This window comes from Python bivittatus, unplaced genomic scaffold (genome assembly GCF_059951505.1).
Source record: "Python bivittatus isolate LINGU-HERP-01145 unplaced genomic scaffold, Pbiv_v1 ctg000580_np1212, whole genome shotgun sequence".
In the NCBI taxonomy this organism is placed as follows: Eukaryota; Metazoa; Chordata; class Lepidosauria; order Squamata; family Pythonidae; genus Python; species Python bivittatus.
Window position 1 is genome coordinate 1,847,524 of NW_028277087.1, and position 14,974 is coordinate 1,862,497.

The window sequence follows — 14,974 nt, forward strand, 5'->3', positions numbered from 1 at the left end:
TATCCTTTGAATAGACCCAATAGCTTTATTCATGAAATTGGTGAGGGAGGGAGATAAAATTTCATTAATTCACCACAACGGCAATCAGAGAAGCGATGTCAAGGCAGTTGTTGTCAGGACCAACTTGAAGGCCAGCAGAAATTACCATTTCTAGGGTAGCAAGGGGAGGGGGTGTGATATGTGTGCTGGACTGCTCTTCAACAAGATGTCAAGGAGGCCGATGGAAGTCAGGAACTCTGTTTTGTTTTATGGGTGGCTGGCTGTCACTGTGGAGAAATACTGGAGCATCTATCTGTCTGGAGACTGTGGATGCAATCATCAGCACATCCTCAAGGGCCCACAGCAGGAGAGTATAATAGATGGTAGGGTTTGGGGTGTGTGAGTATGTATGTATTGTTTTGGTCAGGAAAGTGAATAAGAAAGAAATGAGATAGGATGCTGGGGAGTGGGGGACTGGATTCCAGTTGCCACTCTTGTAATGGCATCTTACAATACATCTGGTTCAGGACCTGGCTTTGAGTGCTGCTTCTGTCTTCAAGGAACTTGCAAGAGAAGCCAATAGAGAAATTATTTAAGGAGGTGTTATTTGACACCTCATTTCCTGAGTTTTGTACTGGCAGGGCTGAAATGAGTTGAATAACTCCTACTGAACCTCTGAAGTGATCCTCTTATTGTGATTGAAAAAACAAACTTCAGCAATCTGGAAGCTGCATGTTTTGTGTGTGTGTATGTAGCCATGCTTCTGCTAACTGCTCCGTTTTATAATCCCTTTATGGTTGCTTTAAAGCTTTGTTCCTTCTTCATTTCCTCAGGGCCTGAGAATTAGTGTTCCCCTTTCTCCACACTAAACTAAGGCCATGTTTTCATAAACTGCTGCTTCATTTTTAATCAGCCGTTAATTCTCCTTAAGATTGGCTGTTTGTATTGACAAAAGCATGTCTAAAAGGGAGTACTGGTGCTGACTATGCTCTTAAACTGTTTGCGTGTTAAGAAAATTACATGAATGGGATTCTCTCCACCTTTGTGAAAGTGAGTCTGCTATAAACAGGCTTTCTAGAAGTGGAAAGCAGCACGGGCAAGACACTTAGTAAACACGCAGTCCCTCATATCATCCCTCACCCAATTTCATACTAAAGCATCTTTGCCTCACAAGTCTCAGAGGAGATTAGAAAGTTAAGGCCATGACATGATCTATGTGTACCTGATAATGGATGACTGGGGTTGGGTGGCCATGGGCTGTCTAACCTTCAGATAAGCAAGGATCACTTCATTACATCAAGAGAATCCTTGGAGGGTCGATCTTCCACTGATGTATCTGTGTGAGGTACAATCATACAAGATATTGCAGGAATCTGTAGGATTCCAGGAATCATTTGAACTAGATCTGATCCCTGATTAAATCTCCTAACTCAGCAGCCCGCTCCAGCTTTTCCAATATCCAAGGTACAGACACTTTATATGATTATAGCATTCTCTGAAGCCTATTGATACAGGGCAGTATATAATATTTCAGATAAATAAAGCACCAGTAGTGTGCCCATTTCTAGCCTATACGTTGGTAAAGTTAGGCTTGAGAATGTGAAGGTCAGCCTGCGTTACAGTTTCCTTTTAACCTTTGTTTCAGGTTTTGTTCTTTCGCGGCTTTAGAGTCATAGTAATTGACATCATCTTTGTCATTATAAAAAAAATAGTAAGGGATAGATCACAGCTTCCGTTGAATATGAGTGAGGCCAGGGACAGGGAAACTTTTATTCTGGCAATGGCCACTTTCCCTTTGGGGCAATTCATCTGGAGCAATATGCCAGAATTAAGCAGAGTTGGAGTCAGCGGTGGTAGATTCAGAACCAGAAGTATGGAGGGCTGGATCCCTTTTTCCGTACGGTATCCTGTCCTATCTACTGTAGGTGGTTGCTAAGAGTCAACAGTGATTTGATGGCACGCAATCCTCCTATCTGATCCTTTCTCTCCCTCTTCAGTCCACAAAGTACTTGGGAGTGGGATGGGGAGAGATTGTTTTATGAGAGGTTCAGAGTGATTATTTAACTAAGATTCACATGTAGCCCGAGTCACTCAAATCCATTTTTCTCCTCGTATGGGCCAAAGATGGTGTCACACATTTCTGGAAGCCTTTGCAGTGTTTAGTTCTGGAAATGCAGATTGACTTATCCTGGGAGAAAAAAAGAAGCTTCACAATTTGTATATTTGAATACGGCCACCCTTCTCAAATACATGATTCTGGGCGGCTTACAACAATTAGAAACGATGTAAAACAACAAAAGAGCCATATGACAGTATGAACGTCTTTTGCAGTGGACCTGTTGGAACCGACTCTCTTTCTCTGTCAAGCAGGGGAATACAAGCCAAAGTTGCGCAACCCAAGAGTTAAAGGGGAGAGGAAGAAGAAGCAGCAGCTCCCCTTGCACCAGCTTCTTCCTCCGCTGCTCCTCCCCCAGCCACATCTGCAAAAGCAGGAGGGGCAGCAGCAGAGCCCTCCAGAGGAAGAAGGGACTGATGCCAAGCACGCAGCGGGAGACAACCTGCCCCCCATGCCTGACCTTAGCACCCCGTCTTCCGAAAGTCCGGGTGAAGAGGACGAGTCGAAGCAGCGACCCATAATCCCCATGCTGTATGTGGTTCCCCAGCGCAAAAAGGCGCCGTTGGAGAAGAAGCACCTATCCTGCCAGGAAGTCTTTGAGCGGTTCGTGAAAAGGGACCAAATGCCCTCTTTGGATCTTGGTGTGAAAGATGAGAGTGTCAAGGGAGAGGATGCGGAGCTGCCTGGCGAGCCCAGTAAATTGCAGGTAAGCTTGGATAAAAGTGGGGCCTTGTGAAGTCAAACCCAGCAGTCTGGTGGGAAGATACATGCCTATCTTCATGTCTGGGCTAAGAGCTTATGTGCATTTTTTCCCCAGAATTGGTTGTCTATTTTTTTTTTAAGACTTGGGAATTAATGAGGTCTGGTTATAGGTGGAAAAGAAGGTGGGTTTTTTTTATGCATGATTTGAAACCGTAACATGAATACATGCCGTTTCAGATCTCTAATGTCCTATCTACCTTGCTGTTATCACTGAGATGTTAAGACCTTGCTTAATTATTGCCCAGGAATTGTGGTGTGGGATCCTATTCCAAAATGCTTCAAAGAGCTGGCTGGCTTTTTTCCTAGTGTGTTATTCTCCTCTTCCTTTCTCTGCTCATTTCATACTTATCTTCCCTGCCCTTAGAGCTGTAGAATAGATACATTTAGTATTTGTTGAAGTTGCAGTTTGTTGCTTGGCTGGAAACCTGGTAGGATGGACACAAAAGGAAATGAGCTTCTCAGGCTGAGCACTTCAGGAGCTTTGATAGTTGTTTGGGAAAAAAACATTCTCCAACAGTATGTTTTCATTTTTTTTTAAAAAAGGAATAATAATGTGGAAATCTTATGCTGTCTTCATGGTAGATGTCTAGTATGGATTGCATGTTCTGTTGGTCTGTGGAGTTGCATGATGTGGACACAGCCTCACCCTTCCCCAGCCAGGGCAATACAGCTTTCTGTTGTGTGGTTCAAAAGGCTTCACGTGGCAGAGTGAAATGTTTGGAAATTATAGCATTTCTCTCCCTTCCTGTAGCACTTTTTCAAGCTTGCAACAGTGCCTTACAATCTTCCCATTTATTTGTCCTTAGTGCAGTCTTGTGATACAGGTTTTCTATTTCTGTGGATATATGTGAACCTGTTTTGAAGGTTAGCTTTCCAGGCACTAGAATACAATCTCATTCTTCAAAAATGCAACTTTGGAAATTGCTCCACATGTGACTATTTCGTGAATGCCGTACTTCTTTCTGACGCGGGGAAGTTCGTGGCAGAAATGGCTTAGTGCCTCCTATCCTAAAATGTTTCATTATTTTGAAGAAGCTTCTCCTCACCCACAGCTGAATCAGGCATGAGAATACTGTAGTCACTAGCTTATTCACCTATGAGGTTTAAAAATCACCTTCGATTACCAGATAGGATAATTAGTTAATTCAGGCTATCAAAATATAATTAGGCTAGTTAAAGTACATGTAGGCTTATTTGTGATAGTGTGTGAAATAATCCCCTCCTAGTTCATAAGCTGTGTCACTTTCCTTCTGACATATGATGCAACACAGAAGGAATGAGGCCAGTAGGAATATTCATTCATGTTTCAGTCATTCACTCATGCATTCATTTTATATGGCTGCCTATCTCGATCAGTGACTCTGGGTGATTTTTGTCCCACATGAATTGAATTCTTCAGTGCCATCTTGAAAAATGCACTTGATGGCTGCATTCGTTATCAATGGCTATACATGGATCGTTGGAAGAAAATGCAGGTTTTAAAGACTACTGTGAATGAGAGGGGAGGAAACATAGGAAGAAATGTAGTGTAAGTGTGCATGTCATGGACCGATGTAGTTGATAAATTATGTAACTGTGTAGTTTTGTAGTTGATAAATTGTGTGACGTGACTGTAGACCATACTAGCTGAGAATTATGGAAACTGCAGTCCCTACATATCTGAAGGGCACCCAACATGGAAGGCCAGTATGGGCATAACAATTTGTCGGATTTAAGGTCACTTTACAGTGCAATGGGGCACTGTGGCAACGTGGTCAGTTCCATCAGCTCAGTGGGCAGGTTCTTTCTCTGTGTCCTTCTTGTCCGACTCTGTTTTTATCCTTTTGTGTTGGTGGTCCCACTTATAAGTGACTCAGTCCCACCTGTAAGTGACTCAGTTGCCCCCATAGACACTCAGGAAGAAAAGAGAGTTGCTTAGTGGTAACTTTCATACAATATACCTTATGTTACATCTTTCTGAGAACAACCACAACAAATCATTTTAAGTAACAAGCCTTCTAAACCCTTCCATAGCTATTCAAGCCTTACTATCTCAGTATTTTGTTAACCACAATTTACACAGAAGGCATGTTTTGAGAAATGGAAGAGAAGAGAGTTCTGCCTGGTTCCATTTGGCATCTGTAACACTTAAAGCAGCATTCTTGATAGTACTTGATAGTATCCTGCTTTCAAACCTTGCCTTCCTTCCAAAGAGATATTGTAAGCAGAGAGATCCAGCAATATCTGTCTCCATGCTGCTGTTTTGGAGGGAAAGAGAGGAAAGGAATCCATCAACATGTGTTTTGTTTCCTTGAGTCATCTATTTTTGAGCTTATGCCACTTGAGTTCACAGATTTGACTGGTGAACTCTTAGCTACACATCTTCTCTACTTGTGACCATCCAGAACATCAAGATATTCCCCTCTTTTTCTACTAGAAGAAAGTTCTTTTCCAGAAAAAAATCTTGAAAATATGGGAATTTTTGCTTATTCTTTAACATATTTTCTTGACATCAGTTACGCTTCTGACCTAGCTGATATTTAGTATAGAGATCCCTTGTTTAGGCTTAGGGTTGGTATCATTCTTATATTAATGTATTGTCAGTTGCATCTGGCTGTACCTCTGATTGAAGACAGGTCAAGACAAGTCTTCATGAAAAGAGTATGCCTCCTAGTGGATAGAGAAGAGCCCCCTGTGTATTGGACTGCTGGGTGAGAAATTGAAAGCCAGTCCAGGAAGATAGTACATTCTCTGATCACCCTTAATGCAAATGATGATATCTGACCTTATTCCCATAGTATATTTATGCAGAGCCAATGGACAGAGAGATCAAATATGCAAGTTTACCACACACAAAACAGTGGGAAAGAGTATAGCTTGTTTCAAAGTTGGATAACCACAATACTAGACTCTAACTAGATGTTAAGACTTCAGGCATAATAACCAGATGACCTATGATAGAAAAGGACTTGCCTGTCCAAGAAATAGTTACGATGGTAATTGGAGTAAAAGAACCCCCCCCCAAAAAGGAGCCAGACAGGTCTTTATAACCAACCCCTCCTCCTTCCAGAATTGTTGCTGTGTGTCCTTTGTTTCTCTGTGTTGCCAGCTGCGCACTCTCTTCTTACCTCTAGTAGGGTCCATTTACACCAGTGGGCCCCACAGCATTGCTGGCTGGGGAATTCTGGGAGCTGAAGTCCACAAATCTTAATGTTGCCAAGGTTGAGAAACACCGGTCTAGACTCATGTTTAGAGTTCCATCTAAACTTGTGTTACGTGTTGGGCTGGCCGGTTATCAGAGGGGTTCTGCCCTGTGGATTTGATATGGGGAAGCATTTGTTGCAAGATTCAGTGTAAGTAATCCACCTTAACCTGTTGCAGGCAGTCCTACGCTTGGATGATATCACCTTGTGGAGGATCCCTAAAAGGGAGAGGCGGGAGTTGTTCAAGCGCGTTAGCGGCAAGCCGGCGAGATACGCGGCAGCTCTGTTCACCCGGATGGTCCCCCCGGATGAGCTGCGGAGGTGGCGAAGCACTGTTAGCTATTGCGGGGGCAGAGGGAAGCATGCTCTGCCCCACAACGTGGTTGCCCGCTTGAGGCACCTTTTGTTCAAGCAGTACTCGGACATAATAGCGGCCGACTGGAGAAAAATCTGGTTGAAAATCAACAAGATCCTTGAGGCTTGATGGGGCCACTGCTGGGTGCTCCTGCCCACTGCTGCTGCATGGCTGTTCATAGGGAAGTTGTCTTTTCTTGCTTGGGAATCTTCCATGGCAGGCTGGGCCAGAAACCTCCAAAAGACGAGACTGCTGCAACTTGTTGAAGTGCTCTGGGCCAAAGTAGAACTCTGTGCTTGTGCTGCTGGCCAGTCATGGGCACAGCAGACGCCACATGTTTCATTGTTTGGCTGTGAAAGGGTAGAGCTTGCCACCCAGCAATAAATTTTTTTATACATTCTCTTTTGACCATTGTGATCCCTTCTTTATTTGCTCTTTTGATATCCTAGGAGGTTCTGTTGTGCCTGTTGTTGTCACTCTGCGTATATGTGATAAGAGAACTTTGGCTGAGCTTTGGGAATCGCTGCACTAGCTGTGGGCTGCTTGGCACAAAGGCATGGAATACGTGGCCTGCCCTGTCATGAATATCTGTCAACTTTTTGGAAGAATTGAAATAGATTCCTAAATGCCTTCTCTCTTTGTCGTCCCTATTTTCTGTGCCTGCTGGTGTTCCAGGATTCCCCCGGATCATATCAATAGTGTTAAAATTTTATCAGAATGCCACTAAGAGCAGCAGAAAAAGATGAAGGATTAGAGATAGATGTTTGAGTTGGGTCAGGTCCAATTTTGCAGAATACATTTATGAACTAAGGTTGAGGTCGAATTGGCCGTGTGTTAAAACTTAATACAGACTCTAAATTGCTAACTAAAAAGCAGGGCTGCCTCTTCAGTTCCCCATTCACTAGTAATCTGTGTAAGATCTCTAGGTAGTCAGCCACAGGGTGTAGCTAAACTGCCTTTGCATCCCATCTTGATCAAGGCAGTTGTCAGGAAGGCAACTGAGAGGAATCAGAACAGTTGAAAATGGGACTGGACAGTGTAGCTATGCAGAAACATTTCAGAGCTGGCCCAACTTGTGGATATGTTTCTCGAAACCTGAATGAGCAAATACCTAACTGTTCATTCCCAGGAATTAAAGTTTTCTTTCATAAGTAGATGTTGTTCTCCCAAAGAAGAGATGAGATAACATGACATGCCAAAATACATGGCAGACCGGGATCTGGCCAGCACTATTTGAAGGGGCAAGTAAGGCTCAGCTCTCTTAACATTCTTACATATGCAAAAGGAAAAGTGTTTTGCAGGAAATACACCTCAGGCCAGGTGGGAACATGCAGATTTGATTTAAGTTATACCATGAAGGTTCAAAGAATTATACTTACTAATACAGTGCTTGACACTTGTTTTAGAGTAAACAATTAAAGGAGGAAAGAAAAATATTTTTCTGGATAAAAATGGGGAGAAAAACTTCTTGTTTTTTAAATAATTTTCACTTGTGCAAAAGAATAAAGATGGAGAGAGGCCATCAAGGCTTCTCTAGTACAGAATTGGGCATTTTCAAAATGCTGAATATTATATGTTCACTGCTTTAACAGTATTGAATCACTATTGCTAGGCAACCCTTTCTGTTTCCCTCTGACAAAGCATTTCTCACCTAATTGGTTCCATGGCTTTACACAGAGATGTGTTGCGGTATGTATGTGAGCAGGTAGGTGTGTCAATGGTGGGCATTTGGTAATTTGCCATGAAAGCAACTCAGAATTTTAATATGCAGAAAGAGGAAGGTGAAATAAATCGGTGCCTGGATCTGAGCTGGAATCAGTGGGACCAGAAGCTCACCTGGAAAATGCAGAGCCCATTTAAATCATGCCATTGAGTGGGTATTTTATGATTCTCTCATAAAATGGTGGATCCATGTGTCATCCGCACCAGGCTTACTGTTGAGAGGCAGGCTATGCCACCCCTAGCAGAGAGAGGCATGTTCTCAGGAGCTGCTCTGTTCTCCACACTGTGGTTTAGCAGCTGGGGGTGTGCTTTGCCATACAAACAGTCTTCCTCATCGATGGTCAGGCTGTATAGTCCCCTCACATCTCCTCTAGTTCATTGGGGAAAGGAGGGTATAGCCTCTACTTTGCCTTGGATGGTCCCAGGCTCAAACCTTGATGTGTCCAGGTAAGCTTGGGAAAGGACCTTGGAGTCTGAGCTCCAGGGAGAGAGTGTCTGCTTGTCCAGCAGAGAGCCGTACATTAAAGCAGCAAAGGTTTGCATCAGAGATTTTTGTAAAAGACTTATTGAAAGAGTAGCTTCTCACTAGCAATATTGATGTTCTTCCCACCCTCCACCCCCACCCCACACCCCCACCCCACACCTGTGGGCCTGCTTCTAGCTCCACCTTAAGGCTGAGAAGATAATCAGTTCATTTAATTAAGGGGGGAGAAGAGATCTTATTTGTGGGCCATTTGTTCTTGTCATACAGATGACTAGCAGTTGACAAGGTGGCCCTCTCTTAAAACACTTAGTAAAGGGGAAAGATGCATAACTCTTACCTGCTTTCATCGTCAAGATGCTCTAAATGAACTTAAAAGGCTCTTCTGGATTTTCATTGCAGCTCTTTGGAGCTTTTAAAGCTATTGCTTCTTGCCCTGTCCATTTAATATACTGAAAATAACTATTAACCTTCTTACAGCTGCATGTGCTTCACAAGTCCATGGGGCTTAGAGTTTCATTCAGAATTCAGCAGATAGAGAACTTAATTTTGGATTTTGTTGTTAACAGCCTAGTCCTTATTGTGGTTAAGAAAATGCTGAAAAATATGTAGGCAATGCGCCAGAGGCTGAGCGGAGCCATCAACGTGTTGCTCTTTTACTCCTTTATTATATGCAGAACAGATAAGCAGGTTGACTCATTTCTCACATTCAGCTTCCCTTGTTGAGCGTTTGCGGTTGTAGGGTGTATACCACTCTGTCTTTCTGCTTCTCCTGACCCACAGAATTTTGCTGAGTTACAGCAGCGAAATGCAAAGAGCTCATCCTCTGGTAGCCTGGACCACAGTTCCTATCACTGCCAGACACAGATGTTCATGGCTGGAATGGTAGCATCAGGATGAAAAGCAGATCAGAAAAGGCTGCCAAAAAAGGCATTAATGGTTCTACCTTGGAGCTTTTCATCATAAGACCTCCATTGTTCCCATTGTAAGGTATACAAAATAATGCTCTTTTATTTTGGTGGCTTTTTTCCTTCCAGACTACTTCTACTTTCTCTAAACTCAAAATGGAGATCAAGAAAAGCCGCCGCCACCCACTGGGGAAGCCACCCACCCGTTCCCCCTTGTCTGTGGTGAAGCAGGAAGCCTCCAGTGATGAAGGTGAGTTGAAAATGATGAGGGCTGCTTCTGAATGGGCTAGCATTTAGTAATTCCTCTGGTTGCCCTAGGCAACAGAGTTGCATATAAGAGAGCAAACAGGCTGGAAGAGGAGTAACAGATCACTCCAATCCTCTTTTGCCAGCTTGCTTGGTTTTATGTTGTGGAGGAACCATGGTTAGCATCAAAGCACACCTGGGCAGATTGTGAAGGGATGAAACATTCTCATCTTCCCACCATTAGTCCCCTTGCCGGGGGCTTTATTTTCCCACAGAATCACAGGCTGCTTAATCTCTTAGCAGACTCATGAAAACATTAACAGGCTAATATATTTTACTGTTGTTGTTTTTTAAAGCAGCTTGTTAAAGGTATTTGAGGTATGTATTGTCGAAGGCTTTCACGGCTGGCATACGATGGCTGGTGTGGGTCTTCCGGGCTGTGTGACTGGGCACAGAGAGAACTGCTCCTGTCTGTGCTCCTGCTCTCTGAAGATGCCAGTCACAGGTGCTGGCGAAACGTTAGGAAACAAAACTTCAAGAACACGGCCACACAGCCCGGAAGACCCACACCAGCCATCCTATTTGAGGTATCTTATTCTTTTTACTAGAGAGACAAACAGTATATACAATATAATACAGGCAGATCATTTTTCTCCTACTGCTTAACAATGTTGTTAAATGCATGTCTACTCAGAAATAAGCTTCATTGAGTTTCATGGGATTGGGGGCAGAATGTGTGAGCCACAAAACAAAAGGTTTTGAGACAACTTCCTTCAGTGTCAAAGCAGTCCATCTGGTGGCAGATTGCAATATCTCTGCCTTTTTGCCTCTACCAGTCAGGCTGTGTGCCCCCCACCCCACCACAGAAACTCTTGCTGCATCATAGCATACATTAATAGACAGAAAATGGCTCTTCCATTTTTCCACAGCATCTGTGCAAGACACCATCCTTTCAGTTGATGACAGCTCGCCCCTGAACAGTTAAAATAGCTGTGAGCATTGATTGCATCACGGCACCACAGCAATTAGTTTGGGATGGGAGGGTTGCAGGGGACAGCAGGCAGGTGGTTTTTATCTCTTATCTCTTATTTCTGGTTTGGACTTCATCCCTGTCTTCTTGCCTTGCTGGACCTGACCCGTGAAGCTTGCTGCAAAACACTGTTGCTTCTTGGACCCTTGAGTCACAGAGCTGTCTGGCTTGCTGGACCAAATGATGGCTCTTCCTGCACACTGTCAAGAAAATTCCAGCACTTTTGAATTGAACGTACATGCAAGACCACACTGCAGGAGAAGGAGAGTTGGCAGGGGAGGGTGATTTATACATTTGTAAAATATTGAATGATTGGGTTCAATATTTTACAAACCAAGTTGGTTGGGTTCCTGTCTTTAGCTGTAAATGTAGGCAAGTTTGCAGTGATAATGCTCTTTTGCTAAATCCACTCTTGATAGACCCTGGCCAAGTTTAAAGCTGACACAACAGAGGTAAGAGCCTCACCTGAGATAGTTTTGCTTCCTTTATACTTGATGTCTTGGACTGGATTTGAGTTGATCTTAGATCTAGTTAACCCCAACACTTTTTTTTTGAGAGCCATAATAATGGATAGTTAGTTTTTGAATTTGATCATAAGGATTTTTAAAAACTACTTTAAATAGTCTTGGAGATTTAGTCAGGTCATGTTTTTAAAAAATGGAAACTGATTTAACTTCTGTTTTCAGTTAATTGGGAGGCATTCTCTCTCTTTCTCCTTTTTGATCTTTATTTTAGTCCTTGCTGAATTCCTGGAGGACTTGCCTGCTAAGATATCCTCATAACTGTTCCACTTTCAGAAAACGATCTGATCTTTTGAAGGTTGCACGGGCCATTCCCAGCCACTGCTCTGTGCGCCTAGTTCTGAACTTGCTCTTCTTGGCTCATCTTGTCCTTCAGAAACTCTCCTGTTCCCTGGCGAGGAAGATGTTGGTGATCCTGAGCCCCTGAAGTCCTTACTTTCCCTCCAGTGGAAAAACAAAGTGCCCAACTTTGCAGCGGAAAGAAGATTCAATGCTGCTGCTGCCCTGAATGAGCCATACTGTGCCATCTGCACTCTCTTCTACCCCTATAACCAGGTAATTGTGCAGCTGTTCTAGGGGCAAATGGATACTTTAAATTCTTCCCTCACCCAGTGAAGACATGGAAGTTTAGCAGTGGTAAAACAGTGGTGGTGAACCACTAGTCCAGGCATTTTTCCAGCATGGCAAGGTTAGTTGTATGTGTGCTTGCGTGGTTGGGGAAGGGATGGGGATCCTGAGATATGTTCATGCATATTGATGTAAGATGTTACTCTCCCTCCTTTAGCTGGCTGGAACTCAGGAGGAGCCGCCTAGAACCTAGGCTTCAATTGATTGATTATGTGCCATCAAGTCTGTGTCAACTTTTCACAGCCACATAGATTTTCTCCATGATGATCTGCCCCTCCCCTGGTCCTTCAGGTCTTCCAATGGTGCACCCAAGATCCTAGATTTAGTACAGCTAAACAAGTGTCTTCATTGAATTCTAGAATGGAGCCCGTCAATCCGTTGCTTGCCCTTTCTAAAGAATAGGGTGAAATCTCTTTTTCTATCCTCTTCTCTTTTTCTGTCCTCTAAGTGCAAAATACCTTGAATTTGAAATATTTCAGGCTTGAAAGAGTTGTTTCAGGTCTGACATGGGGTGTTCCAACCAGGATTCCAGTAATCTTCCAGCCATTCCAACATGTTCAGCATTCAAAAATGGGTTCTAGAACCATCAGAACAGTTGTTTCAAACTCAAACTCTTTTACCCACTGCCATACAGATGTGCCACTTTCAAGCCCCTGGTTTCCTCCATTACTCATGCTCCCAGGTTTGGCTTATGGTCACTCACTTACACATTCACAGTCTGTTGAGGCATGCAGATCTTGTAAGCCCCCCTTGCTTTCTACCTGGGCATTCCAGATAGATGCAACTGGAGCAGACAGACACACAGCCCTGATCAACAGCCAGGAAATAATCAGGGACATGCACTTTCAGCCGAACACTGAGGCACAAGAGGTTCTTTGGAATACACGGAGATCCAGTGAATTTAAAGTAACAGCAAAACTTTACTGGTTACAATGTACATTTGCTCTTTCTCACACGCTTAGTCCTTCTCAACTAGGCTGCCAAGCACTAACTAGAGGGACAAAAGTCTGGATCCAAAGGAGTGGGTGGGCTTCAGGACCCCTTTTAATCCCCAAAAGTTCTTTGTTGTTTAGCTGGGATTGGGGTGTTTTCCACACGCTCAGGCCCATCTTCCTTTGTCTGGTTCAGGTGACATTTTTCCCTTTGTTTGCTTAATGACTTGTTTCCTTCTTATCCGCCGCCCCAAGGGATCTTTCAGACAAGAGTCCCGGCCGTTTGCCCTCTCTGCTTACGTGTCTGCTTCATCTTTAGTTATGGCAGCTTCAGCCTAGTCTCACACCTCCCCCCAACTCTTGGCATCCTGTGCAAAGCCTGGCACACCCCTTGAGTTGATCAGAGTTGCACACAGCTCAAGAGATTCAAAAATGGCTATTTTACATTGACTCCTGTTTTACCACTGTGAATTGTTTAAAGCCGTAGCTGTTAGTCATAGCAATTTGGGATCGACTGCTGTTTCAAGAGCCTTCAGGTGGCAGTCTGTACAGTAGTTCGCAAGAATTGCAGTGACTAATCTCTATGGCTCGCTTAATTCATACAGCTGCCTGGAAAACATTACAATTGACGGCTGATTTGATGATCATCTGGCACTTCTGCAAACAGTGTTGAGCAGCAGTTGGAAGGAAGGAATATAATATTCTTTTCTGAAGCTTAATTTATATGTAATTTTTCCATCATTAGAGTAAATAAGAGATAATATTTGTATGTCTTTGATGGGCACAGCCCCGGCTTCTCTGATTAACAGACGGTACTGCTGGGATTTCAAGTTCTGCTCCTGGGGGCGGGTTGGAGAAGATGCAAATTTTCCTTGGCCATAGTTGCCAAAAGTACATTAAGCCAGATATGTCACATGTATTTGATGCATGATTTCTTACATCTGGTTCCCATGTTCACTCCATAAGCGACTCTGACGATAACTGAAAAAGTAAAATTCTAAAACTTGCCCCAACAAAAAAACTTCCAAAGTCAGATACAGATAGTTGGCACGCATACAAAATAAAACCTGAAATAAACATTGCATTGTGGACATTCTGCCAGATTGATCCAAATCACTGTAGGTCAGCAGAAACAAAACTGGAATGTTTATGTGGGCCAAGGTTTTAGTCAGAGATCCCGTTGTGATTTTGTGAGGGTTTGGGGAGGTAAGGCTGCCCTTGGTTTTTTCCTTTCCCTCCCTCCTTCAGCCAGCATCCCAATGAAACCCCCCAGCCTTGGCTTTTCCTGACTTGTACTCCCACCACCTCCCCACCACCTCTGCCTTTTCCTTTTCTCTCCGATTTTCCCCCCACATGGGGCCATCAGATTCGCAGCAATGACTAAGTGCACTCCCCCAAAGGGGCTGTCAGATTCAGGTCCTGAGGGACACACAGTTAGGTGCTTGGGGAACAGAATGTTGGCCTTTGGTTTGCTTCAGTGTAGTGTCTACGACAGTGTTTTTCAAATTTGGCATGCTGGCTGGGGAATTCTGGGAATTGAAGTCCACCCATCTGAAAGTTGCCAGGTTTGAAAAACACTGGTCTGTGATGTGATATTCTCCTTTAATATCAATTGCTTCACAGATTGGGCATTTCTTTCACGCAGGTCACTTAGTGCATTTTGCACACGAGTGGATATCTTTTATTATTGTATTTATTATAAATTATATTGTTTTATATAGCTTAAATTTGTAGATCCTTCAAGCTGTTCATACTTAAAAAGAAGTTTCAGCAATTGAGGTGTGTTGCTTGGTTGGGGGACCTATCCTGATTGATGTAGCTGTCTGAGCGTTATATGTCTCCTGAACACTGCTCCATGTGACTGTATGAGACCTAATAAAGAGGCTTGGGATGTTTTTAATCTTTTGCCTCTCAGGGCTGGTTTTGCTATCAGAAAACTGAGGTGTCCTTTGAGGAAGGAATTTGCTGAAAAGGCAGAGAAGCATGCCAAGGAGGCAGAGGACGAAAAGCAGTGTCTTATTTCCAAAGCTGTATTGCAGTGCAAGATCGCTTTGCTTGTGTTTGCCTTGATGAGCATCCCTATTCTTTCAAGGACATTAAGCCAAGGCTCCCC

At 43.5% G+C, this 14,974-nt stretch overlaps 1 protein-coding gene across 2 annotated transcripts in view; it reads left to right on the plus strand.

Moving 5' to 3' along the window:
* The window catches only part of KDM4B (lysine demethylase 4B), a 180,842-nt gene that overhangs the window by 146,106 nt on the left and 19,762 nt on the right, over window positions 1–14,974 (plus strand). Inside the window, exons 11-13 of one of the 2 annotated variants that reach the window (XM_088149338.1) lie at window positions 2,347–2,801; window positions 9,635–9,755; window positions 11,679–11,857. In XM_088149338.1, the coding sequence (XP_088005464.1) occupies window positions 2,347–2,801; window positions 9,635–9,755; window positions 11,679–11,857 (755 nt within the window). The remainder of the gene's footprint in view (window positions 1–2,346; window positions 2,802–9,634; window positions 9,756–11,678; window positions 11,858–14,974) is intronic. The other variant, XM_088149339.1, reaches the window with a different exon arrangement.